General features: G+C 43.7%; 1 protein-coding gene across 4 annotated transcripts in view; it reads left to right on the forward strand.

The window, feature by feature from the left end:
* Window positions 1–2,886: 2,886 nt before the first annotated feature.
* The window catches only part of ppp1r12a (protein phosphatase 1, regulatory subunit 12A), a 105,795-nt gene continuing 81,059 nt past the window's right edge, over window positions 2,887–27,622 (forward strand). For 3 of the 4 annotated variants that reach the window (XM_062997123.1, XM_062997136.1, XM_062997143.1), the window contains exon 1: window positions 2,887–3,180. In XM_062997123.1, coding sequence (XP_062853193.1) covers window positions 2,950–3,180 — 231 coding nt within the window. In that variant the 5' untranslated portion in view covers window positions 2,887–2,949. The remainder of the gene's footprint in view (window positions 3,181–27,622) is intronic. The other variant, XM_062997130.1, reaches the window with a different exon arrangement.

Genomic DNA, 27,622 nt, shown 5'->3' on the forward strand with positions numbered 1-27,622 from the left:
GAGTGGGTGAGAGACCTTACACATGCATTAGGAGAGAGAGTGGGTGAGAGTGGGTGAGAGACCTTACACATGCATTAGGAGAGAGAGCGAGAGAGTGCGGGTGAGAGACCTTACACATGCATTAGGAGAGAGAGTGGGTGAGAGACTATATACAGTAATGGGAGAGAGAGTGGGTGAGAGACCTTACACACGCATTAGGAGAGAGAGTGGGTGAGAAACCTTACACATGCATTAGGAGAGAGAGTGGGTGAGAGACCTTACACATGCATTAGGAGAGAGTGGGTGAGTGCGGGTGAGAGACCTTATACATGCATTAGGAGAGAGAGTGGGTGAGAGACCTTACACACGCATTAGGAGAGAGAGTGAGAGAGTGTGGGTGAGAGACCTTACACATGCATTAGGAGAGAGAGGGAGAGAGAAACCTTACACATGCATTAGGAGAGAGAGTGAGAGAGAGAGAGACCTTACACATGCATTAGGAGAGAGGGAGAGAGAGAGACCTTACACATGCATTAGGAGAGAGAGGAAGAGAGAAAGTGGGTGAGAGACCTTATAAAGTTCTACTACTACTACTACTACTACTACATGCATTAGGAGAGAGAGAGTGAGAGAGAGACCTTATACATGCATTAGGAGAGAGAGTGAGAGAGAGAGTGAGAGAGAGACCTTACACATGCATTAGGAGAGAGAGGGAGAGAGAGAGAGGGAGAGAGAGAGTGAGAGAGAGACCTTATACATGCATTAGGAGAGAGAGGGAGAGAGAGAGTGAGAGAGAGACCTTACACATGCATTAGGGGAGAGAGAGAGTGAGAGAGAGACCTTACACATGCATTAGGAGAGAGAGGGAGAGAGAGAGTGAGAGAGAGACCTTATACATGCATTAGGAGAGAGAGTGAGAGAGAGACCTTACACATGCATTAGGAGAGAGAGGGAGAGAGAGAGTGAGAGAGAGACCTTACACATGCATTAGGAGAGAGAGTGAGAGAGAGAGTGAGAGAGAGACCTTACACATGCATTAGGAGAGAGAGTGAGAGAGAGACCTTACACATGCATTAGGAGAGAGAGTGAGAGAGAGAGTGAGAGAGAGACCTTACACATGCATTAGGAGAGAGAGGGAGAGAGAGAGTGAGAGAGAGACCTTACACATGCATTAGGAGAGAGAGTGAGAGAGAGAGAGTGAGAGAGAGACCTTACACATGCATTAGGAGAGAGAGTGAGAGAGAGAGTGAGAGAGAGACCTTACACATGCATTAGGAGAGAGAGTGAGAGAGAGAGAGTGAGAGAGAGACCTTATACATGCATTAGGAGAGAGAGGGAGAGAGAGAGTGAGAGAGAGACCTTACACATGCATTAGGAGAGAGAGTGAGAGAGAGAGTGAGAGAGAGACCTTACACATGCATTAGGAGAGAGAGTGAGAGAGAGAGACCTTACACATGCATTAGGAGAGAGAGTGAGAGAGAGTGAGAGAGAGACCTTACACATGCATTAGGAGAGAGAGTGAGAGAGAGAGTGAGAGAGAGACCTTACACATGCATTAGGAGAGAGAGGGAGAGAGAGAGTGAGAGAGACCTTACACATGCATTAGGAGAGAGAGTGAGAGAGAGAGTGAGAGAGAGACCTTACACATGCATTAGGAGAGAGAGTGAGAGAGAGAGAGTGAGAGAGAGACCTTACACATGCATTAGGAGAGAGAGTGAGAGAGAGAGAGTGAGAGAGAGACCTTATACATGCATTAGGAGAGAGAGGGAGAGAGAGAGTGAGAGAGAGACCTTATACATGCATTAGGAGAGAGAGGGAGAGAGAGAGTGAGAGAGAGACCTTATACATGCATTAGGAGAGAGAGGGAGAGAGAGAGTGAGAGAGAGACCTTACACATGCATTAGGAGAGAGAGTGAGAGAGAGAGTGAGAGAGAGACCTTACACATGCATTAGGAGAGAGAGTGAGAGAGAGAGTGAGAGAGAGACCTTACACATGCATTAGGAGAGAGAGAGTGAGAGAGAGACCTTACACATGCATTAGGAGAGAGAGTGAGAGAGAGAGTGAGAGAGAGACCTTACACATGCATTAGGAGAGAGAGTGAGAGAGAGAGTGAGAGAGAGACCTTACACATGCATTAGGAGAGAGAGGGAGAGAGAGAGTGAGAGAGAGACCTTACACATGCATTAGGAGAGAGAGGGAGAGAGAGAGTGAGAGAGAGACCTTACACATGCATTAGGAGAGAGAGGGAGAGAGAGAGTGAGAGAGAGACCTTACACATGCATTAGGAGAGAGAGGGAGAGAGAGAGTGAGAGAGAGACCTTACACATGCATTAGGAGAGAGAGTGAGAGAGAGAGTGAGAGAGAAACCTTACACATGCATTAGGAGAGAGAGTGGGTGAGAGAGTGGGTGAGAGACCTTACACATGCATTAGGAGAGAGTGGGTGAGTGCGGGTGAGAGACCTTATACATGCATTAGGAGAGAGAGTGGGTGAGAGACCTTACACACGCATTAGGAGAGAGAGTGAGAGAGTGTGGGTGAGAGACCTTACACATGCATTAGGAGAGAGAGAGAGAGAGAGACCTTACACATGCATTAGGAGAGAGGGAGAGAGAGAGTGAGAGAGAGACCTTATACATGCATTAGGAGAGAGAGGGAGAGAGAGAGTGAGAGAGAGACCTTACATATGCATTAGGAGAGAGAGTGAGAGAGAGAGTGAGAGAGAGACCTTACACATGCATTAGGAGAGAGAGTGAGAGAGAGAGTGAGAGAGAGACCTTACACATGCATTAGGAGAGAGAGTGAGAGAGAGAGAGTGAGAGAGAGACCTTATACATGCATTAGGAGAGAGAGGGAGAGAGAGAGTGAGAGAGAGACCTTACACATGCATTAGGAGAGAGAGTGAGAGAGAGCCATTATAAAGAAGGCGGGTAGAGGCTCCAGTACAGGTAGAGGGGGGATGAAGAAGACATGGCGGACGCTAAACAGAAGCGGAACGAGCAGCTAAAGCGCTGGCTAGGCTCGGAGACCGATCTGGAACCGCCCTTGCTGAAGAAGAAGAAGACCCGGGTGAAGTTCGACGAGGGCGCGGTGTTTTTAGCGGCCTGCTCGAGCGGCGACACCGAGGAGGTCCTGCGCCTACTGGAGCGGGGCGCCGACATCAACTACGCTAATGTGGACGGACTGACCGCTCTGCACCAGGTCCGTCTGGCTCCACCATTACTCTATCAATACTCCGCGTTACTCCAGAACTACAGTTAATCAGCCGGGTTCATACGCTGTCAGGTTTATTTTCCGCTGGATAAAGGCGCAAACTCAGCCGCGTTAGCTTTAGCCTTAGCGTAGCTTAGCTTAGCTTAGCTTAGCATAGTTTACTTAGCCTAGCCGAAGTTAGCTTGTCAGTTGTAAACATATAAAAGCAGAAACAGGTTCTGGGTGATTAGGGTGAGGTGCGAATGTCACGTAAAATCTTCAAACTTCGGTCTTTATTCCTTAGTTCGTCGTGTAGCGAACTACCCACAGCTCAGCACAACAATCCGGGCGTTTAATTCCTCCATAAATAAAGCAGCTTTTTATCTTTATTTTGGTTTGAATTGTGCTTTAGTGAGAATACAGGACACGCCGACAATAGAGTCGTTTTGAAAGAAGCTCAGCATTCAGCATAATGAGAATGCAGGAGGGTTTAAACAGGCTTCAGCTTTATTGTTATTGCTCCATAATTCACGAGTTTATAGAAATAAATACAGAATTACACCTGACCGCTAAAGAAAAGTGACTTTATTACTATATACATAAGCATCGTGTCATAATAATCATAGTTATTTATATAAATGTGTGAATTATAAGCACTAATGAGTAGAACTGAATAGACTTCCATCACTAACTGACCCTATATGGAAGAAAACATGAGAAACCTCAAATATTTTACTGGTATTAGATGATTTCCTTTAATAAAATAAAGAAAAGCTTGTTTATTAATAAGCCTACACTTTTGTCTAAATAAGTAAAATCAGAGAATCCTTAGGATCCTTGGAACCGGACTTGCCGTGACCCTGACCGGTTGAAAATGAGGTTCCTGTACTGAGGATTAGAATCTTACAGCTTTATTTTCCATCCCGGTGAACCGGTCCTGCCATTTCATCTCCTTATAAAGCACTTGGTCCGCTTGGGGTCGGGACCAAGGTTTGAATCTCGGCGGTGCTGTCGGCCGGCAGGGCGTCCGCACAGACGGCCGAAACCTTGTGATGAATTCCCAGCCTGTCTAGGGTGTCCCTGCATTGCACCCGTTGGACTTGCCGTGACCCTGACCGGTTGGTTTCTCTACTTAGGATAAGAATCTGAAGCATTTCTACCTTACAGCTTCATTTAGATACAACGGAGACGTTCAGGCCAGAGAACCGGTCCTGCCATTTCATCCTCCTTAACACTGAGACCCAGATTTGAATCTCAATGGTGCTATCGGCCAGCAGGGCGACCACACGGACACGATAGGCTACGTCTAACCGCTCAAAGCCTTGTCTAGGGAGTTCCTGCTTTGCGCCCAGTGTTTCTCAGTGTTTACCGGACTTGTCGTGACCCTGACCGGTTTAAAACAGTTGATAGAACGGTAAACCAGTCCTGCCATTTCATCTCCTCAACGCCGAGACCCAGGTTCGAATTGTAGTGGAGCTATCGGCCAGCGGGGCGTCCGCACGGACACGACCGGCTACGTCTAACCGGTCAAAGCCTTGTGATGAATTGGCACTCCGTCCAGTGTGTTCATGCCCTGCGCCCAGTGTTTCCTGCCGTCATCCTGACCAGTTTAAAGCGGTTAATGGAAACGCAATAAAAATAATTAGACGAATGGTGCTTATTGAACTTGAAATAAAGCGATGGATGAATTGACGGAAGCTTATGAGGAATCACAGCTGACGGATCGATGCTGGTAAACGTTTCCGTTCTGTGTAGTTACGCAGAACGTGTAGAAATAAAAGCGATCTTATTCATAGGTATATTATAAAAGGTGGAAAGAAACGGATGCCTCCTATAATCAGTTTATCGTTAATGCTTCGCTGTAGGAACGGGGCTGGACGTTGAGTTTGAACACACTCTTCAGCTCGTGCATCATTTATAATGTTTCTGGATCCCAACCCGGCTATGAACGGTGACCTGTGAACGAAGGCTTACGTGTTCCGGTCAGCGCCGAGGCTGGGATAGAAGGCGCGAACGCGGCGTGAACGAGCCCCACGTCCGAGCGCTTTTACTATTTAGGGCTCGAGACGTAGCCGGCGTGCGGACTCGCCCGTCGGACGTGAACGTTCCCCCCGGCCTTTCTGCTGACTCGCCGCATGCGCTTACGACACCGACCGGCCAAAACGCTGAAGAATAAACGGGCCGGGCGGTGTTCACGCGCGTCCCCTGATTTCTATACAGAGGAGCTCCAGTCTGTGCCGTATTGACTTCCTCCGAGAACCCACATCGAATCGACTCGTTATCGTTATCGTTGAGGCTTAGTGGGTACCAGAGGGACGCCGACATATTCGGTTCCCTTTTGGAAGCGTGGAGGAGTATTTTAGACCGGGCAGTCGTTTCGTATGGGGCTTAGGAAGTGGTCACCTGTTGTTTTGAAGGGGTGCTCGGGCGGGTGCGATCAGACCCCGTGGAAAGGGCGAATCTGTGGTTTGGGAGGTGGCCGAGATCGGCGCGACTCTGTCGGAGGTGGTGACGGTGGTGCGAGCGCTAGAGGATTTGGGGATGGGGGATTGTAACGGGAATATTATTATTTCCTATCTTTGGGACCACAGTGCGAGCGAGCTTTTGGGTTCGTTTCGGCCCTCGTACGTCAGTGATAAATTGGTCGTCACTTCAAAACGTCTCCGTCGTTAGATTAGACGTGATGCTGTCCGCCTGCGCTGTTCGATTACGACCGTCTCGCGTCCTTTCACCTCCGTCTCCTCGCTCTCCACGAGCCGACGGTCTGTCGACGTGCGGCGGAGTAGAGACGGACGTCGGCCGAGTAGACCCCGGTTAAAAGGCGGCGTGGGCGGCGTGGACGTCGCCGCCGAGCGTCTCGCGCGCTCAGAACGGATGACGCAGACCTCGGAGCGGCGCGGCGCTTTCGGTGAAGCCGGATTCTGACGTCGGCGTGCGCGTTTAAATCGTGGTGTTGTGCTCTCCGTAGAGGAGAGAGAATGCAGGAATGCTTTTTTTCTGTTTTCGGTTTGGTGTCCGACCACGCGGCACGTTTGCGTGACTCTCCGTGCGCGATACGGATCTCCGTGTGAACCCGTGTGGTGCGGGTGAAAAGAAGCGGTCGGTGTGTCAGTCACGACCCTGCTAGGTCAGGTGTGAAGGCTGCAGCACTAAAGGGAATTGGATATGACCTAATTGGCGTCCTGGTGGTATAGTGGCGAGCATAGCTGCCTTCCGAGCCGTTCGATTCCCGGTCAACTCGTATCCCGTGGCACAGTGGTAGCCCAGTGGGTAGGGCTTTGGGCTATCGACTGAAAGGTCGGGCCCTTGAGCAAGGCCCTTAACCCTCTTTGCTCCAGGGGCGCCGTACGATGGCTGACCCTGCGCTCTGACCCCCAGCTTCCAAAACAAGTTGGGATATGCGACAAGAAAGGATTTGGTTCTACTGTACACGTGTGTGTGTGTATATGGATATATGACGTATACTGTATAGGCGTTCTATCCTACGGCAATTCAGTTAGCAATCACATAGTCAAAGACACAACACTAAAAACACGACTCGGGGAACTGAGTTTGAAGGGGGGGGGGGGTATTTGACTGGGGGTACCAGAGGAACCTCTACATATTCGGTTCCTTTTTGGAAGCGTGGATGAGCAGTATATCGAGGCGTCTCTCATATATATGATGGCGTTTACGGTCTGTTGTTTCGGACTTGAGGTCTCGGTGTTTAGTCCAAACTCTGGTCCTTGTGAAAACCAGGCTGTGTGGCAGTGGTAGCCTAGTGGTTAGGGTACTGGACTAGTAATCAGAATGTCGCTGGTTCAAGCCCTACCATGCCAGGTTGCCACTGTTGGGCCCCTGATCAAGGCCCTCGAACCCTCAATCGCTCAAAATCGTGTTTTTATTCTCATTATTGACGCTGCTGGCGGATCCCTGATTGCACTCGGGGTGGGTATGTCGCGGGACCAACACGGGTGCCTCTCTATCTGCCAGGTTGCTGCCGTTGGGCCCTTGAGCGAGGCCCTTAACCCTCGATTGCTCAGCCTGTATACCGTCACTGTACTGTGAGTCGCTTTGAATAAAGGCCCACGTAGTCCGGTCATCCCGCCCTAGCAGAGACGTGTCTGCCCGCTAGAACCGAAGGGGTTCGGAATCTCGGCGCGGGTGCGCCCGCGGAACGTCCCGGCGCGCCACCTGGGCGCCTTTGACGCGTCCGCTAAACGCCGGAAGTGTAAATGGTTGGCTTTATGCCGCCGCCGGTCGCCGACTCACCGCCACCAGTTCCATTCTGGCGTAGAACGTCACGGTCGGCGGATGAATCGCAGAATGTTTATAAATGTTTCGCGTTTTCGAATAAGAAGGAATTGACTTGAAGTGTCTAGCGATGATTAAAAATACTATACGAATTATTTTTATGTGGCGATGTATGCTGGCATCTCGAGCTCCTAAACGGAAAATGGTCGGTCCTCGCCGATCGATGGCGCTGCGGTCGGTGCTGCAGACGTGTAGGATCGTTGTAGCTAGTGCTGGACAATAATTCGATATCGATATATATCGCGATAGACAATGTTTCAATAACGGTGATATGATTTTCAAACAAATCCGAACGATATACGTCACGTCAGCTTTGCCGGTGTTACTTTTTCGCGGAAGCATTTTTGCACGCAGGTGTTCCCACAGGGACGCAATTCAACCGCGCACCTCAAGTAGTTCTCCATCGAAACATAGATGTCAACCACCAACACAATTACAGAACAAGTACTAGTACTGAGTACTAATGATACTTAGTAGTTATAATACTTATTAGTTGAGGCGCGCTAAGAGTAAAGGCACCAACGGGCTCTGCGTGTTCCACTGTTGCCAGATTGGGCGGTTTTCTTTCCCGAACAACAATTAAATGGAATTTAAATAACACTTCTATTGAAAAGAGAATATTCAGTGTTAAGAAGCACCAGCATTGTAGAAGGATATTAAAAGTAAAGTGAATGTTCAAAGCTGATTTGGCTTAATAGTGTCGGTCAGAATGTGTCATATCCTTGAAAGTAAATAAAAATGTGTTTTCCATGCGTTCACACTGGCATGTTCTGGGGTTCAGATGAGTCTCATCAGGTCACACAAGTTTGCAGTCAAATGATGAAGTATTGCAAAGAAATATCTTTGAAATTCTGTTAAGGTTATAAGCTTTATTTTAGTTTTTCACAGGGGAAATGAGAAAAAATAAAAAGCTTATGATGCTGGGCTTGATGTAATTCCACATTACATTCACTGCCTGTATAGGTAAACGAGTGAGTGACCAAAACACTACTGGATCAACAGCTACTTGCCACATACAAAAATAAGGTATCAGACAGTTTCTGTGCCGCCCCTGTGTGAGCGATGGTCTCAGTCTGGCCACCACTATGGAAATTGTCTGGCTCCGCCACTGTACACAGTTGAAAAAGAAGCAGATGAAATATTTACATTTACATTTTCAGCATTTAGCAGACGCTCTTATCCAGAGCGACTTACAGAAGTGCTTCTATAGTGAACATTTCATTTCTCAAGTTTAGGAAAACAACAGTCAAAGAACACAAATCTGCTAAAACCTGTTAGAACCAAAGTGCTTTTTTTTTTTTTTTTTTTTTTTTTTTTTTTTTTTTTTTTTTTTTTGGAAATGAATAAGAATGGAACAAAATGTTAGTAAATAAGTACAAGTCAGCCTAAGTGTTTAGTAAAAAGGTGAGTTTTTAATCGTTTTTTAAAGACAGCAAGAGACTCAGATGTTCGGACAGACAGAGGAAGTTCATTCCACCACTTCGGCGCTAGAACAGAGAACAGCCTTGATGCTTGTCTTCCTTTAGTCCTGGATGGGGGCTCAAGTCGAGCGAGACTAGAGGCTCGGAGGTTGCGTGGTACAGAGCGTGGTTTGATTAGGCCACGAGGGTAGCTTGGGGCTGGTCCATTTTTGGCTTTGTAGGCGAGCGTCAGTGTTTTAAACTGAATGCGTGCAGCTACAGGAAGCCAGTGAAGAGAACGTAGCAGTGGGGTGATGTGGCAGTGTTTGGGTTGGTTAAAAACCAGACGTGCAGCTGCATTTTTAATGAGCTGTAAGGGTTTAATCGTGGACATGGGAGCTCCAGCCAGAAGGGAGTTGCAGTAATCCAACCGTGAGATTACAAGTGAAATAGCTGATAAGAGAGGACGGACTGATTCAGTCGTATATTCCGCTTCATTCAGTATTATTCATATCGATATCGGAATTATATCGTATCGGCCGAAAATAGGAGTTATATCGTGATATAAATTTTAGCCATATCGTCCAGCCCTAGTTGTAGCCTAGTGGTTAAGGTACTGGACTAGTAATCTACAGGTCTGTCACGGTGCTGTAAGTGGAGAACGGTGCGTGACTCTCCGTCTGAACCCATGTGGCGCGGGTGAAAAGAAGCGGTCGGTGCTGCTGGCGTGTCGTAGAGTCGTTCGTGTGTCAGTCAGGAGCGAAGGCTGCAGCGCTAGAGGGAATTGGATATGACTTAATTCAGACATGACCAGCAAATCGGTGGGAAGTCGAGTCCTGGTACCGTCCCGGACTGACGGAAGCTGCCGTCCACAGAAGCCGGTTAGAATCTACAGTAGATCGCGATCTCTAGCTGCTACGTAATATCGCTAATGCACTCTGCTCGCGGTGCTTTAACGCTAGCCTGTGGCCGCGTGCACGCTAAATCACGCTAATGGACGTAGCCGAGTACCGAGTCAGTCTGTCGTCCTCCGTGTGTTCGTATTCTTCAATTCGGACCTGACTGACCGGTGGAATGGACCCCTGCGTGTCCTGATTGCTGTAGCCGTGCCCCGGGTTTAATAGATGATTTCATCAGCTCCACTTACCACATAGAAGCACTTTGTAGTTCTACAATCACTGACTGTAGTCCATCTGTTTCTCTACATGCTTTGTTACCCCCCTTTCACCCTGTTCTTCAATGGTCAGGACCACCACAGAGCAGGTATTATTTAGGTGATGGATGATTCTCAGCACTGCAGTGACACTGACATGGTGGTGGTGTGTTAGTGTGTGTTGTGCTGGTATGAGTGAGGTTTTAAACACCGTGTCCACTCACTGTCCACTCTATTAGACACTCCTACCTAGTCGGTCCACCTTGTAGATGTAAAGTCAGAGACGATCGCTCATCTATTGCTGCTGTTTGAGTCGCTCATCTTCTAGACCTTCATCGGTGGTCACAGGACGCTGCCCACGGGGCGCTGTCGGCTGGATATTTTTGGTCGGTGGACGATTCTCAGTCCAGCAGTGACAGTGAGGTGTTTAAAAACTCCAGCAGCGCTGCTGTGTCTGATCCACTCGTACCAGCACAACACACACTAACACACCACCACCATGTCAGTGTCACTGCAGTGCTGAGAATCATCCACCACCTAAATAATACCTGCTCTGTGGGGGTCCTGTGGGAGTCCTGACCATTGAAGAACAGGGTGAAGCAGATGGACTACAGTCAGTAATTGTAGAACTACAAAGTGCTTCTATATGGTAAGTGGAGCTGATAACATGGACAGTGAGTGTAGAAACATATATCTATATTTATGGGTGTGGCTCGGTGGGTAGCAAGGGTTCGATTCCTAGGTGGAGTGTGGAGTTCTGCACGTTCTCCCCGTGTCCATGTGGGTTTCCTCCGGGTGCTCCGGTTTTCACCCACACGCTGGCCCAGGAGAGCCTCAGACTAGCACCCGTCCCCTACTGTAATTTTGGAGCGTGTCTGTGGGAATACGTGCCCACTGAGTCGCACCCGATGTTGGATCAGGACGCTGAATGGGCGCACATGTCCAATGTCCCGACACGCTCATGCTCAGGTGTCCACATACTTTCCACCATATATGGTCATTTTTACCATATATGGAAAGTTTGCATGATGGATGGTTTAATACTGCGCGACTACTAAACCATGTAAACACGGTGCTGAGTGCTCCGGCGCATTCACATGAGAAACTTTTTTGCGCTTTGAGCCTTAGGGCTGCAACTCGATTATTTTTGTAATCGAGTATTCTATCGATCGTTCCAGCGATTAATCGAGTAATCGGATAAGAAACACTTTTGCTTTAATAAAGAGCAGAAATAAATACACACGAGATTAAATAAGACGCGTCTCAAAACGCACTGCACGTTTTCATTCCTGCGTACAGGACGGTTTAAAGAGAACGTTTTTGAAATGCAGATGTAAACGGGCACCTAAAGCCAAAGCATGAATAATAATAATAAACAATAAAACATAAACATGAGCCTCTAATTTGTGCAACGTTCAGAACTAAGTTTCAGCCACAGCTCAGGCAGAACACAAAGCTTTAATATTTAGTCGGGAGGCTGTGTGGTGTGTGTAGGAGGTTCTGTCAGGATTGTATCTCCTAGATGAGGTAGATCTGGTGTGTGTGTGTGTGTGTGTGTGTGTGTGTACTAGGGCTGGGCGATTTTGCAAAAAAAAAAAAAAAAAATCTCGATTATTTTAAAATGATAACCGATTGTCTTACGATTTTATTTTTATTTTTGTTCTTGTATAATGCAATTGAAATAAGACTCAAATTTCTTTTTTTTGTGTTGTAATTTAAAAGAAAATAGTAACACCACCACCTATAATTATCCTTTCAAGGGACTCAAACTTTATAACAATAACAATATCACAATAATTAACAATAATTAAAACAAAATAGAAATCTGAATGATCTACATCCTTTATAAGAATAGCTCACAAACAATTCTTACTTTAAATAATGTGCAGCAGAACCAAGGACGGATTAAGGATAGTCTGGGCCCCTGGGCAAAGAGTTGATCAAGGGCCCTCTAATGGTATGCCCCCCTCTTTCCTAGTCGAAGTCATTTTCATAAGGGGCCCAAAAGCATGGCTAGGGGCCCCAAAAGCATGGCTAGGGCCCCCCAAGAGGCCCTGGGGTCAAAGTCCCTAATAGTCAGAGGATCCTTAAAATGGAGGGCCCTCGGAAATAAAAATATATTGTATCATAAATGTTGATAGGCATCGCAAAATGTTTTGGGCCAGGGGCCCCCTGACCTCATGGGCCCCTGGGCGCTGGCCCCACTGGCCCGGTCAGTAATCCAGCCATGAGCAGAACCACCTTACAATAGAAAAAGAACTACAAAAAGTTCTTTACAGGTTTCTTAAAAGGAACACGAGCCTGTACTGTACTGTGCTGTTTCCACCACTGACTGAGTCTCTATCAGTATCTACACTGGGAGGGGGGCAGTTCTGCCGGTCAGCCAATCCTGATCGCGCTCACCGGAGTTTTGATTCAGTTCGGCGGTGTTCGATTCAGTGAATCTTAATGAAACTCTTCTGTTCGTGTCTCGTTTTGCCGATGGTGTCTGCGCTCCTTATTACTGAACCGAACCGTTACCGTGTAGAATCCTCGCCGTCTTCCGTTTAGAGATGGGACGATCGATCGGCTACGAATCGGTATCGGCCGATTTTTAATCGAAATATGCTATCGGCGATCGGCGATATCTCCTAAATGTATCCGATCCGATCGTGTGATATATAAAGATCACGTTAAGTTAACGGCTCAGCGGATCGATCCAGACTTTGAGCTACGAAGCGCCGACCATCACATCACCATTCATCAACCATCGTACAGAAACCATCGTGAAAGCTCTTACGATGTAATTTTGCCGATTGTAATATTTACTTTAAAAAGATAATTCAACCCGGTCACATCTGAGTGGATTCTATCAGCACGTTATATAAACTCCTGGTTCACTTTGGTAAATCGTAAGCGGTTCTGACTTGTGATGTAGATGAGAACAGAAAACGTTACAGAGCCAATCAGAGGCAAAAGTTTATTCATTACCAAATTCGTTAGTTCAGGATCATCTGCTGAACTTTTAGAAAACTTTTAGCTGCTTAGACGGAACGAGTCTGACTCGGTTACAGATCTGTGCTAATATCGGTGTAATGAAGCTTTTTAATGTAAGAGAGTCACACAGAATGTTGTGTAGTAGCTGGTGTTTATTTAAAACCACGACATTTAATTAATAACAGTAAACACGGAGAGATAACCGAGAAGAGAAACTTACGCTTCACATAAAAACGAATCGACTCATGAATCAATGAATCACTTATAGCGATACTGTGAACAAAGCGTCTCTTCTGAAGGCACAAACACACACACACACACACGCTGCTCCGGTTTATCTTCACTCTGAGGCTCTTTTTAAGTTTATTTATTTTATTTACTGCTGACCCCCCGGTGCCAAAAACCCCGATCGGTCCATCTCTACTTCCGTTTACTGTTTTAGTTTATCCTCTGGTTTTGTACCCTGTTTCGCCCTTTTGATATTAAACGTTCCCTGATTTATATTCCGCGAGCGTCTGCTCAGTTTCTGCCTCGTGACATGTTGGCGTCTTAATGAAAATATATGTACAAGTACGTAAACAATCGCGATTGTCACATTTCTAACATCGGGTGAAAACGTCCATGCGAATTGACCGAATGAATCGTGAGAATCGCCCAGCACTAGCGTGTACGTGTGGTGCACGTGATGAAGAAAAGTCATCGGGCGTGTCCAAAAACGTAGTATTCATTGAACCGTAGGTAAGAAGTACCCGGTTTATGTACTGTTAAGCGTGAGATTTGGGACGCGGCCCTCGGCCTCTTCACGTCACCCGCCTACAGCGTGAACGCGTCGTGCATAAGTCCGAAACGCCGTGAGCTGTATATGTAGTTGTATGGACTGAACGACGCCTCGATGCGAATAATTTGCATCGGTGATTTTTAGTCATGGAATTACTCGAGTTTCTCGAGGAATCGTTTTAAGAAGCGATTAAGAAGCGTAATGAAACGATATAGACGTGCAGCGCGGCGCCGGTGCTGCTGTGGTACCATCAAAGCTTTACACAGTGAACAAACCAGCTTTTAGTTCTGTACCAGGTTTAAGTCTCACCAAACTTTGGATGATTTGGGTCGTTGAAAGCTCTACAGTCGGCCTCCGTTTTTTACACGGCGAGTAGTGCTGAGGGAATCGTACGGACGCTTATATGAACGGAGACGGTGTAGAAGTTAAAAACGATCGCGTCGACGTCATGGACTAGGCCGACCGATCGCGGCAGCCCTCGTGTCTCCTGCTGGAACACACCTGACGCGGCTCACGGCCTCGATGACGGCGGGTTAAAACGGGCGCGTCGGATCCGGAGTCGAACAAAAGCGTCGAGCTAACGAAGGATGGTTCGCTCGTCGCCGCCGGCAGCGTTCTCGCGTTCGGGTGACGTCCGGGCTGTGTTTGAGGCCGGGATCTTCTCAGCTGCTGTGTGTGCTGGAATGTGAAGAATCCACGGTGCTGCTGGAGGTGTAGGTGCTGGGAATAGATCTCCCGCTCTTAGATATGGGTTAGCGCTCGGCGCTGCACCGCCCGCCGCCGTATTTATAGCCTCCGCGCCGCAGTCCGCTTCAAACGGGGGCGGAATTGCACCATAGACGACGGTGGGGTGGGGGGGGTTGGGTTGATGTGGGGGGGCACTGCTCTGATAGGGGTCCGTATTTACACCCTAAGGTTTGCTCATGGTCAGGTGACCAAGCTTCTCACAACACCTTGTATGACGGTGTTTGTACAGCTGAGTGTTTTGCGCTGATCGATCAGTCGGTGTTCCTGTTCATCCCAGAGCTGTGGAGTGGGGCTGAGGTCAGGGTCTCTGTGCCCTCGTTCCTCCTTCTCCTCTTCAGTGACGTGACGTACCGGCGTCTTGGTTCGTGGATCTGATTGGATGAAAAAATAGTCATCATGATTATAGTAATAATTATAATAATATAATTAATAATCAGAAGAATATGATGATAATATAATAAAGATAATAATAATAATAATAAGATGAAAAGAATACAATGAAAATAATGATAACGATACCAATAAAGTAGCATTTAATAATAATCTTAATAAATGTTGTGAAATAATAATAATGTGATGAAATACTCAGAATGATAATAATAATAAAATAATAAGAGGATGAAATAATATAATAAATAAAAATAATAATAGTAATATAATATAATAAAAATAATAAAAAAGAGGATGAAATAACAATAATAATAATAATTATATTGAATACTAAAAGTTTAATAGTAATAATAATATTGAATACTTAAAATATAATAATAATAATGATTATAATAATAAAAATAATAATAATTATTATGTTGAATACTTACTTATACTTAATAACAATAATTAATAATAATAATAATTATAATTATCATAATTATATTGAATACAAAAAATATAATAATTAATAAAAGTAATAATAATTATAATTATCATAATTATATTGAATACTAAAAATATAATAATAAATAATAATAATGATGATAATAATAATTATATTAATAATAAGTATATTGAATACTAAAAATATAATTAATAATAATATAATAAAAATAATGAGAGGATGAAATAATAATAACAATAGTTATATTGAATACTAAAAATGTAATAATTAATAATAATAATAATGATGATTTTATTGAATACTAAAAATTAAATGATGATAATTATAATATTAATAATAATTATATTGAATACTAAAAATATAATAATAATAATATAATAAAAATAATGAAAAAGAGGATGAAATAATAATAATAGCAATAGTTATATAGAATACTAAAAATATAATAATTAATAATAATAATGATGATTTTATTGAATACTAAAAATTAAATGATAATAATAATATTGACATGAATAATTATATTGAATACTAAAAATATAATAATTAATAATAATAATAATAATAATAATAATTATCATAATTATATTGAATACTAAAAATATAATTAATAATAATATAATAAAAATAATGAAAAAGGATGAAATAATAATAATAGCAATAGTTATATTGAATACTAAAAATATAATAATTAATAATAATATGATGATTTTATTGAATACTAAAAATTAAATGATAATAATAATATTAACATGAATAATAATTATATTGAATACTAAAAATATAATAATAATAATAAAACTTAATATGGTGTTGTCAGAAGGAACTGTACTAGTAATCGGAAGGTCGTTGGCTCAAGCCCCACCACTGCCAGGTTGTCACTGTTGGGCCCTTGAGCGAGGAGGCCCTTAACCCTCGATTGCTCAGACTGTATACTGTAACTCTAGTGTAAGTCACTTTGGATAAAAGCGTCTGCTGAATACCGAAAAAGTTTTTTTAAACCCTGAACTGTCTGATTTGACTCATTTATTAAACATGGATGCTGCCGGTCGTCCCCGTTTCATATAAAACTCGTCCGTGAATAAAGCGTCCGGACCCTCGCTCGATATTCCGGATTGATTTGAAACCCGCCGGTCAGTGCGACGCCGGTTCGTGTCGCCGTGTATCGTGTGAGCAGTACCGAGCGCTGAATGCCTCGGTCAGCAAGTACACGCCTACAGACCTGGATTTGGGCGGTTTATCACCTTCTTCATAGCGTTTCTGAGAATTGCATCTCGAAACCATTCGGAGACCTGCACCAAAGACACTCTAGTGTTGTTTTGGCTGTATGATTCGGGTCATTGACTTGTACATCGTACTGTTTAGTGAACTGTCGTCATGTTTACTCGACGCTGGCTCCCGTCCTGTCCTGCCTCTCTGCTACAAAGACTTGATTTATGGAGGCTGCAGAAGATTGACCGTTGGGTTCTTTCTAAGCTCCTTGCCCAAATGCTTAATATTTGTGGACGGACTACTCTAGGAAGGTTCCAGTGTGGTCCGGGGAACCTTCAGCCTTGTGCTGGTTGATGTCTCGACATGATCCGATGTCGGAGACGGTCCCTCAGACCTCACGGCTGGTATATACGCCCACGCTTATTAAATAACGTCAATAATTTACCCTGACGAAGGATTTCCGCTGTCTTGCGGCGGGGGGGCCGGTGTTTAGCTCGTCAGTATTTGACCCTCGTCGTGTTTATTCTCGTACTAAATGTCGAGACGCGGCCGAATTTCATTCCCGATTTATTAAGCGTTAAATACGAACGCGATTACGACGCGCAGTCGGGCGGAAAACGGCGACCTTTCATTAGGAGGACGTTTATAGAGCTTATTACATTACACCACATGGACTAAAGTATTGGGACGCCCCCTTTAATTACCGAATTTATGTGTTTCAGCCACAACAGGTGCTAACGGGTGTAATAAAACTGTGCAGCAACAGTTTAGGGAAGGAACTCGCTCCTTATCAGCTCCACTTACCATATAGAAGCACTTTGTAGTTCTACAATTACTGACTGTAGTCCATCTGTTTCTCTACACGCTTTGTTACCCCCTTTCATGCTGTTCTTCAATGGTCAGGACCCCCACAGGACCACCACAGAGCAGGTATTATTTAGGTGGTGGATGATTCTCAGCACTGCAGTGACACTGACATGGTGGTGGTGTGTTAGTGTGTGTTGTGCTGGTATGAGTGGAGTTTTTAAACACCGTGTCCACTCACTGTCCACTCTATTAGACGCTCCTACCTAGTCGGTCCACCTTGTAGATGTAAAGTCAGAGACGATCGCTCATCTATTGCTGCTGTTTGAGTCGCTCATCTTCTAGACCTTCATCAGCGGTCACAGGACGCCGCCCACGGGGCGCTGTCGGCTGGATGTTTTTGGTCGGTGGAGTATTCTCAGTCCAGCAGTGACAGTGAGGTGTTTAAAAACTCCATCAGCTCATACCAGCACAACACACACTAACACACCACCACCATGTCAGTGTCACTGCAGTGCTGAGAATGATCCAGCACCTAAATAATACCTGCTCTGTGGTGGTCCTGTGGGGGTCCTGACCATTTGAAGAACGGCATGTAACACCACCTGACGTCCCTGGAATCCGGTCGCTTAGCGCGGCGGTGCGCGTGACGACATGCTCGCTGATTGACGCGCTAATATTAGAAGCCGAGCGGCGTGTGATGGGCGGGTTGCGTTCTGGAAGGCGTGAGGTGTGTAGACGTGAAGAAGCCTGTAATCATGAGCAGGAAGTTTGGAGCACATAAACACCCCGGGGTGCGTCACGGGCTGGACTACTTGTGTTCGGGGCTCTGGGCTTTCAATCTGAAGGTTGAGGGTTTCAATCCCGGCTCTGTCGAGCAGGCTCCGCTACCTCTGTAGAGCAGTACGTGAGGTCCGTGGAACAGTGGTTCAATGCCCTTGTCCACTACTCAGATACGACTGGCTGCGTCTGTAGGGGGAGGATGGTGGTCGTGCAGGGCTCTCCTCGTTGCTCTTGCTGTTACAGTAGCGGTTTAGGGAAGGCCCTCTCCCGACAGCCCTGGGATGAACCGGAACATCGACTGATCGATGTGAGAAGCTGAAAAGGTCACCTAGAGGTCACTCTGTTTTGGAAAGGGATCGTTCCGACAAGCTGACGGTCAGGCGTCCACATGCTTTTGGTCCTATTGTTTATAGACGGGCAGGAATCGGGATTAGAACTGCTGGGAGGTCGTGGTTCACTGGATTAGTCACTGGACTGGTTACTGGACTGGTCATCAGAACTCCACCTATTTGCTAGTCTTGGGCCCCTAAGCAAGGCCCCCAACCCTCAAGGGCCCAACACTGGCTGCGTGGCAGAGCCGGGATTCAATCCCACAGTCTTGTAGATGGTAACACACTGCTCGACCCACTCGACGGCCACAGTTTAAACTCTATACCCCAAACACCAACTGTATACCCAAAATGTAATTGTATAACCAAAATACCAACTGTACAATACCCAAAACACCTATTCTATACCCACATTACCAACTGTATACCCAAACGCTAAATGTAATTGTATAACCAAAATACCAACTGTACAATACTCAAAACACCCATTCTATACCCACAATACCAGCTGTATACCCAAACGCTAAATGTAATTGTATAACCAAAATACCAACTGTACAATACTCAAAACACCCATTCTATACCCACAATACCAGCTGTATACCCAAACGCTAAATGTAATTGTATAACCAAAATACCAACTGTACAATACTCAAAACACCCATTCTATACCCACAATACCAGCTGTATACCCAAACGCTAAATGTAATTGTATAACCAAAATACCAACTGTACAATACTCAAAACACCCATTCTATACCCACAATACCAGCTGTATACTTAAACGCTAAATGTAATTGTATAACCAAAATACCAACTGTACAATACTCAAAACACCCATTCTATACCCACAATACCAGCTGTATACCTAAACGCTAAATGTTATTGTATAACCAAAATACCAACTGTACAATACTCAAAACACCCATTCTATACCCACAATACCAACTGTATACCCAAACGCTAAATGTTATTGTATAACCAAAATACCAACTGTACAATACTCAAAACACCCATTCTATACCCACAATACCAACTGTATACCTAAACGCTAAATGTTATTGTATAACCAAAATACCAACTGTACAATACTCAAAACACCCATTCTATACCCACAATACCAACTGTATACCCAAACGCTAAATGTTATTGTATAACCAAAATACCAACTGTACAATACTCAAAACACCCATTCTATACCCACAATACCAGCTGTATACCTAAATGCTAAATGTTATTGTATAACCAAAATACCAACTGTACAATACTCAAAACACCCATTCTATACCCACAATACCAACTGTATACCCAAACGCTAAATGTTATTGTATAACCAAAATACCAACTGTACAATACTCAAAACACCCATTCTATACCCACAATACCAACTGTATACCCAAACCCTAAATGTTATTGTATAACCAAAATACCAACTGTACAATACTCAAAACACCCATTCTATACCCACAATACCAACTGTATACCCAAACGCTAAATGTAATTGTATAACCAAAATACCAACTGTACAATACTCAAAACACCCATTCTATACCCACAATACCAGCTGTATACCCAAACGCTAAATGTAATTGTATAACCAAAATACCAACTGTACAATACTCAAAACACCTATTCTATACCCACAATACCAGCTGTATACCCAAACGCTAAATGTAATTGTATAACCAAAATACCAACTGTACAATACTCAAAACACCCATTCTATACCCACAATACCAGCTGTATACCTAAACGCTAAATGTAATTGTATAACCAAAATACCAACTGTACAATACTCAAAACACCCATTCTATACCCACAATACCAGCTGTATACCTAAACGCTAAATGTAATTGTATAACCAAAATACCAACTGTACAATACTCAAAACACCCATTCTATACCCACAATACCAGCTGTATACCCAAACCCTAAATGTTATTGTATAACCAAAATACCAACTGTACAATACTCAAAACACCCATTCTATACCCACAATACCAGCTGTATACCCAAACGCTAAATGTTATTGTATAACCAAAATACCAACTGTACAATACTCAAAACACCCATTCTATACCCACAATACCAACTGTATACCCAAACCCTAAATGTAATTGTATAACCAAAATACCAACTGTACAATACTCAAAACACCCATTCTATACCCACAATACCAACTGTATACCCAAACCCTAAATGTAATTGTATAACCAAAATACCAACTGTACAATACTCAAAACACCCATTCTATACCCACAATACCAGCTGTATACCCAAACCCTAAATGTAATTGTATAACCAAAATACCAACTGTACAATACTCAAAACACCCATTCTATACCCACAATACCAACTGTATACCCAAACCCTAAATGTTATTGTATAACCAAAATACCAACTGTACAATACTCAAAACACCCATTCTATACCCACAATACCAACTGTATACCCAAACCCTAAATGTTATTGTATAACCAAAATACCAACTGTACAATACTCAAAACACCCATTCTATACCACAAACCTAGTTATATACCCAAAATACCAACTGTATGATACCCAACACCCATTTTATACCCACAATATCAACTGTATACCCACAATACTAGTTGTATATTCAAAATACTAATCATATACCCAAAATATCACCTGTATACCCACAATACCAACTATATACCCAAACCCTAAATGTAATTGTATAACCAAAATACCAACTGTATACCCACAATACCAACTATATACCCAAACCCTAAATGTAATTGTATAACCAAAATACCAACTGTATACCCACAATACCAACTATATACCCAAACCCTAAATGTAATTGTATAACCAAAATACCAATTGTACGATACCTAAAACACCCATTCTATACCCCAAACCTAGTTATATACCAACATATTAACTGTATATGCAAAATACCCAACTGTATGACACCCAAAACACCCATTCTATACTCACAATACCAACTGTATACCCACAATACTAGCTGTATATTCAAAATACTAATTGTATACCCAAAACCGAGTTGCATACGCAAAATACCAATTGTACAAGACTTACAACACCCATTCCATACCCACAATACATAATGTGTACTCAAAACCTAGTTATATACCCAAAATACCAACTGTATACCCAAACCCATTTATATACTCACAAGTCCAGTTGTATCAGAACTGCTGAAAACCTAATTATACAGTGTATCACAAAAGTGAGTACACCCCTCACATTTCTGCAGATATTTAAGTATATCTTTTCATGGGACAACACTGACAAAATGACACTTTGACACAATGAAAAGTAGTCTGTGTGCAGCTTATATAACAGTGTAAATGTATTCTTCCCTCAAAATAACTCAATATACAGCCATTAATGTCTAAACCACCGGCAACAAAAGTGAGTACACCCCTAAGAGACTACACCCCTAAATGTCCAAATTGAGCACTGCTTGTCATTTTCCCTCCAAAATGTCATGTGATTTGTTAGTGTTACTAGGTCTCAGGTGTGCATAGGGAGCAGGTGTGTTCAATTTAGTAGTACAGCTCTCACACTCTCTCATACTGGTCACTGAAAGTTCCAACATGGCACCTCATGGCAAAGAACTCTCTGAGGATCTTAAAAGACGAATTGTTGCGCTACATGAAGATGGCCAAGGCTACAAGAAGATTGCCAACACCCTGAAACTGAGCTGCAGCACAGTGGCCAAGATCATCCAGCGTTTTAAAAGAGCCGGGTCCACTCAGAACAGACCTCGCGTCGGTCGTCCAAAGAAGCTGAGTGCACGTGCTCAGCGTCACATCCAACTGCTGTCTTTGAAAGATAGGCGCAGGAGTGCTGTCAGCATTGCTGCAGAGATTGAAAAGGTGGGGGGTCAGCCTGTCAGTGCTCAGACCATACGCCGCACACTACATCAAATTGGTCTGCATGGCTGTCACCCCAGAAGGAAGCCTCTTCTGAAGTCTCTACACAAGAAAGCCCGCAAACAGTTTGCTGAAGACATGTCAACAAAGGACATGGATTACTGGAACCATGTCCTATGGTCTGATGAGACCAAGATTAATTTGTTTGGTTCAGATGGTCTCAAGCATGTGTGGCGGCAATCAGGTGAGGAGTACAAAGATAAGAGTGTCATGCCTACAGTCAAGCATGGTGGTGGGAATGCCATGGTCTGGGGCTGCATGAGTGCAGCAGGTGTTGGGGAGTTACATTTCATTGAGGGACACATGAACTCCAATATGTACTGTGAAATACTGAAGCAGAGCATGATCCCCTCCCTCCGGAAACTGGGTCGCAGGGCAGTGTTCCAGCATGATAATGACCCCAAACACACCTCTAAGACGACCACTGCTTTATTGAAGAGGCTGAGGGTAAAGGTGATGGACTGGCCAAGCATGTCTCCAGACCTAAACCCAATAGAACATCTTTGGGGCATCCTCAAGCGGAAGGTGGAGGAGCACAAAGTCTCGAATATCCGCCAGCTCCGTGATGTCGTCATGGAGGAGTGGAAAAGCATTCCAGTGGCAACCTGTGAAGCTCTGGTAAACTCCATGCCCAGGAGAGTTAAGGCAGTTCTGGGAAATAATGGTGGCCACACAAAATATTGACACTTCAGGAACTTTCACTAAGGGGTGTACTCACTTTTGTTGCTGGTGGTTTAGACATTAATGGCTGTATATTGAGTTATTTTGAGGGAAGAATAAATTTACACTGTTATATAAGCTGCACACAGACTACTTTTCATTGTGTCAAAGTGTCATTTTGTCAGTGTTCTCCCATGAAAAGATATACTTAAATATCTGCAGAAATGTGAGGGGTGTACTCACTTTTGTGATACACTGTATACCCAAACCCCAATTGTATACCAAAATTACCAAGTGTATACGCAGAACTTAGTTGTCTACTCAAAACACCAACTGTATAACCCAAAGTTCTACACCCACAACACCAAGTGTATACCCCAAGTCTAGTTATATACCCATTCTATACCCCAAATATACAGAAAAATACCAATTGTACACAAACCCTAAATACCAATTCTATACCCAAACACTAGTTGTATACCCAAAATATCAAATGTATACTCAAAATACTAAATTGTATAACCTAAATACTTATGGTATATCCACTGTACACCAGAAATTCCAGCCGTATACTGTATATGCGTGTGAAGCTGTGAGCAGGCGGGTTTAGCATGGGAGTCTGCCATGTTTTCCTTTGTGATCAGTAATTACGTGGGGTGTCCACATACTTTTGACCCTGCAGTGTCTGAAGTCTCCTGCCTCCTGTGTGTGTGTGTGTTTTGTTTCGTCTCCCCCCCCCCCCCAAAACGCAGTCTTGCTCTTTTTCTCTTTCCATGGGAATCCCAGGACCATATATGGTCGTCAGAGGAGACTCGCGCATTCTCCTGCTCGCTCGCGTCTGAACCTTCTCATTGGCCTCCTGCACTCTCTCTCTCTCTCTCTCTCTCTCTCTCTCTCTCTCTCTCTCTCTGTGTGTATCTCTCTCGGCTCAGCGCGAGCGTGAAGGAATTCCTTTTGTGGAAGTTCTGCTGCGCCCCCCACCCTGCCCTGACGTACCCCGGGGGAGGGGGGGGTGTTAGCTTCACACAGCTACTTATCTGGGAATTTTTGGCTCTGGAATGCTCCCGCTAGCCTGCTAGCGCCTCTCTAGGTGGCCCGTACGGAGGAGAAGAGGCGCGGGATCAGGTCACGCGCGAGCCGCGCGGCTCTGGCTTTATAAGGAAGTGGCCACGCGTTATCGGCGGATCCGCAGCGCTAAACACTCGCGCTAGATAATCCGCCGTCTTTTTCACTGTCTGTCTTATTTACTGCGGAGTCATGACGGGAACTAGCGTGCTCGCCGCAGAGCGTACGGCGCCGGGGCTTTGTGGTGGGCGCTGACTGAAGTACATGAAGCTCTGGTCCGAATACGAACCCCATTTCAGCACACGCTCCAAAAAAGTCGGGACGGGGGGGGCGTGTTCCCTCCGTGTTCCATCAGCGTCCCCGATTGATTAATTCCCCTTTTTAATGCGTGAGGAACCGAGGACGCTAATGGAGACTTCAGCTGCTCAACACACCACAGATTCTTCTTTTTACTGCGTTTTACTAAACGTCCCAACTTTTTTGGAGGCAGGTTTTCTAGAAACTAGGTTATTCTCATGTAAAACAGAGGAACACGCTACACTCACCGTACTTCTCCACCACTGACATATACTGTATGTAAATGCCAGGATTCGATCCACTAGGTTACCACTGTTCAAACTGTATACTCAAAACCCTAACTGTATACCCAAAATGTAATTGTATAACCAAAATACCAAATGTACCATACCCAAAACACCCATTCTATACCCCAAACCTAGTTATATACCCCAAATACAAACTGTATACACCAAAATGCCAACTGTATACCCAAAACCTAGTTATATACCCAAAATATTAACTGTATACCCAAAATACAAACTGTATACCCACAATACAACTGTATACCTAAAACCGTTATATACCCAAAATACCAACGGTATACCCACAACACAAACTGTATACTTACATTACAACTGTATATCCACAATACCAACTCTATATCCAAAATACCAACTGTATACCTACAATTCAACTGTATACCTAAAACCGTTATATACCCAAAATACCAACTTATATACCCACAACACAAACTGTATACCTACAATTCAACTGTATACCTAAAACCGTTATATTGTATACTTAGATTACAACTGTATACCCAAAAACGTTATATATCCACAATACCAACTCTATCCAAAATACCAACTGTATGCCCACAATATCAATGTATACCGAAAATGTCAGTGTATACACAAAATAACAACTGTATACCCACAATACAAACTGTTTACCCAAAACCTAGTTATATACCCAAAATATTAACTGTATACCCAAAATACAAACTGTATACCCACAATACAACTGTATACCTAAAACCGTTATATACCCAAAATACCAACTGTATACCCACAATACAAACTGTATACCTACAATTCAACTGTATACCTAAAACCGTTATATACCCAAAATACCAACGGTATACCCACAACACAAACTGTATGCCTACAATTCAACTGTATACCTAAAACCGTTATATACCCAAAATATACCAACTTATATACCCACAACACAAACTGTATACCTACAATTCAACTGTATACCTAAAACTGTTATATACCCAAAATACCAACGGTATACCCACAACACAAACTGCATACCTACAATTCAACTGTATACCTAAAACCGTTATATACCCAAAATATACCAACTTATATACCCACAACACAAACTGTATACCTACAATTCAACTGTATACCTAAAACCGTTATATACCCAAAATACCAACTGTATACCCACAACACAAACTGTATACTTAGATTACAACTGTATACCCAAAAACGTTATATATCCACAATACCAACTCTATATCCAAAATACCAACTGTATGCCCACGATATCAATGTATACCGAAAATGTCAGTGTATACACAAAATAACAACTGTATACCCACAATACAAACTGTTTACCCTAAACCTAGTTATATACCCAAAATACCAACTGTATACCCAAAATACAAACTGTATACCCAAAATACCAACTGTATACCCAAAATACCAACTGTATACCCAAAATACAAACTGTATACCCAAAATACCAACTGTATACCCGCAATACCAACTGTATACCCACAATACAGCTGTATACTTATAATACCAATTGTATACCCAAAATACAAACTGTATACTCATAATACCAACCAAAATACAAACTGTATACCCAAAACCTAGTTATATACCCAAAATACTAGTGTTTACTCAAAACGTTTATATACCCACAATACAAACTGTATACCCAAAACCTAGTTATATACCCAAAATTCTAGTGTATACCCAAAACGTTTATATACCCACAATACAAACTGTATACCCAAAATACTAGTGTATACCCAAAACGTTTATATACCCACAATACAAACTGTATACCCAAAACCTAGTTATATACCCAAAATACTAGTGTATACCCAAATAAAAACAATAAAAACTGTATACCCAAAACCTAGTTATATACCCAAAATTCTAGTGTATACCCAAAACGTTTATATACCCACAATACAAACTGTATACCCAAAACCGTTATATACCCAAAATACTAGTGTATACCCAAAACGTTTATGTACCCACAATACAAACTGTATACCCAAAACCTAGTTATATACCCAAAATACTAGTGTATACCCAAAACGTTTATATACCCACAATACAAACTGTATACCCAAAATACTAGTGTATACCCAAAACGTTTATATACCCACAATACAAACTGTATACCCAAAACCTAGTTATATACCCAAAATACTAGTGTATACCCAAAACGTTTATATACCCACAATACAAACTGTATACCCAAAATACTAGTGTATACCCAAAACGTTTATATACCCACAATACAAACTGTATACCCAAAACCTAGTTATATATCCACAATACCAATTCTTTATCCACAGATGCCGTACAGACGCTGTCACCTTTTGATCTAATCGTGCACAAATTCCCACAGACACACGTTAGCTGTAAAGGTCACACAGAGGTCACTCTATTTTAACACCGTTTGTTTTTGAAACGGGGCGTCCAGCAAGCTCACGGTCAGGCGTCCCAATACTTTTGACCGTACAGAGTATTTCTGGTCCTTCGATGTGCTTTAGAGCCGCTACATACCGTGATGCTCCCACCACCACGCTTCACTGTGTGTTTGGTGCTCTCTTGGTTCATACAGGGTTGCAGCCCTGACTGAATGGTGGCTGGATGGCCGCGGGTGCTTAGTGCTGCAGTACCGACCGGGAGGTTATTGGTTCCGGCCCCACCATCACCAGTTATCGGCAGTTATTTGTACAGTTCTGATTGGTCTGAATGTTTGTGTACGTTTTAGCTGTCGGGTTGAATTGTTGCTCCTGCTGCATTCTAGTCGTTGGCATTCAAGTCTTTAAAACGGAGCCGAGCCCTCTGATTGGGCGCGTTCGCCCCCGCGGCGACTCCGGAGGAGTCGGGTGGAGCTCTGTGAGGAGTGGAGAGCGGATGATGGACGGCGTGTTGTTTCAGCTGTAATCTGA

This window comes from Trichomycterus rosablanca, chromosome 1 (assembly GCF_030014385.1).
Source record: "Trichomycterus rosablanca isolate fTriRos1 chromosome 1, fTriRos1.hap1, whole genome shotgun sequence".
NCBI classification, from domain to species: Eukaryota; Metazoa; Chordata; class Actinopteri; order Siluriformes; family Trichomycteridae; genus Trichomycterus; species Trichomycterus rosablanca.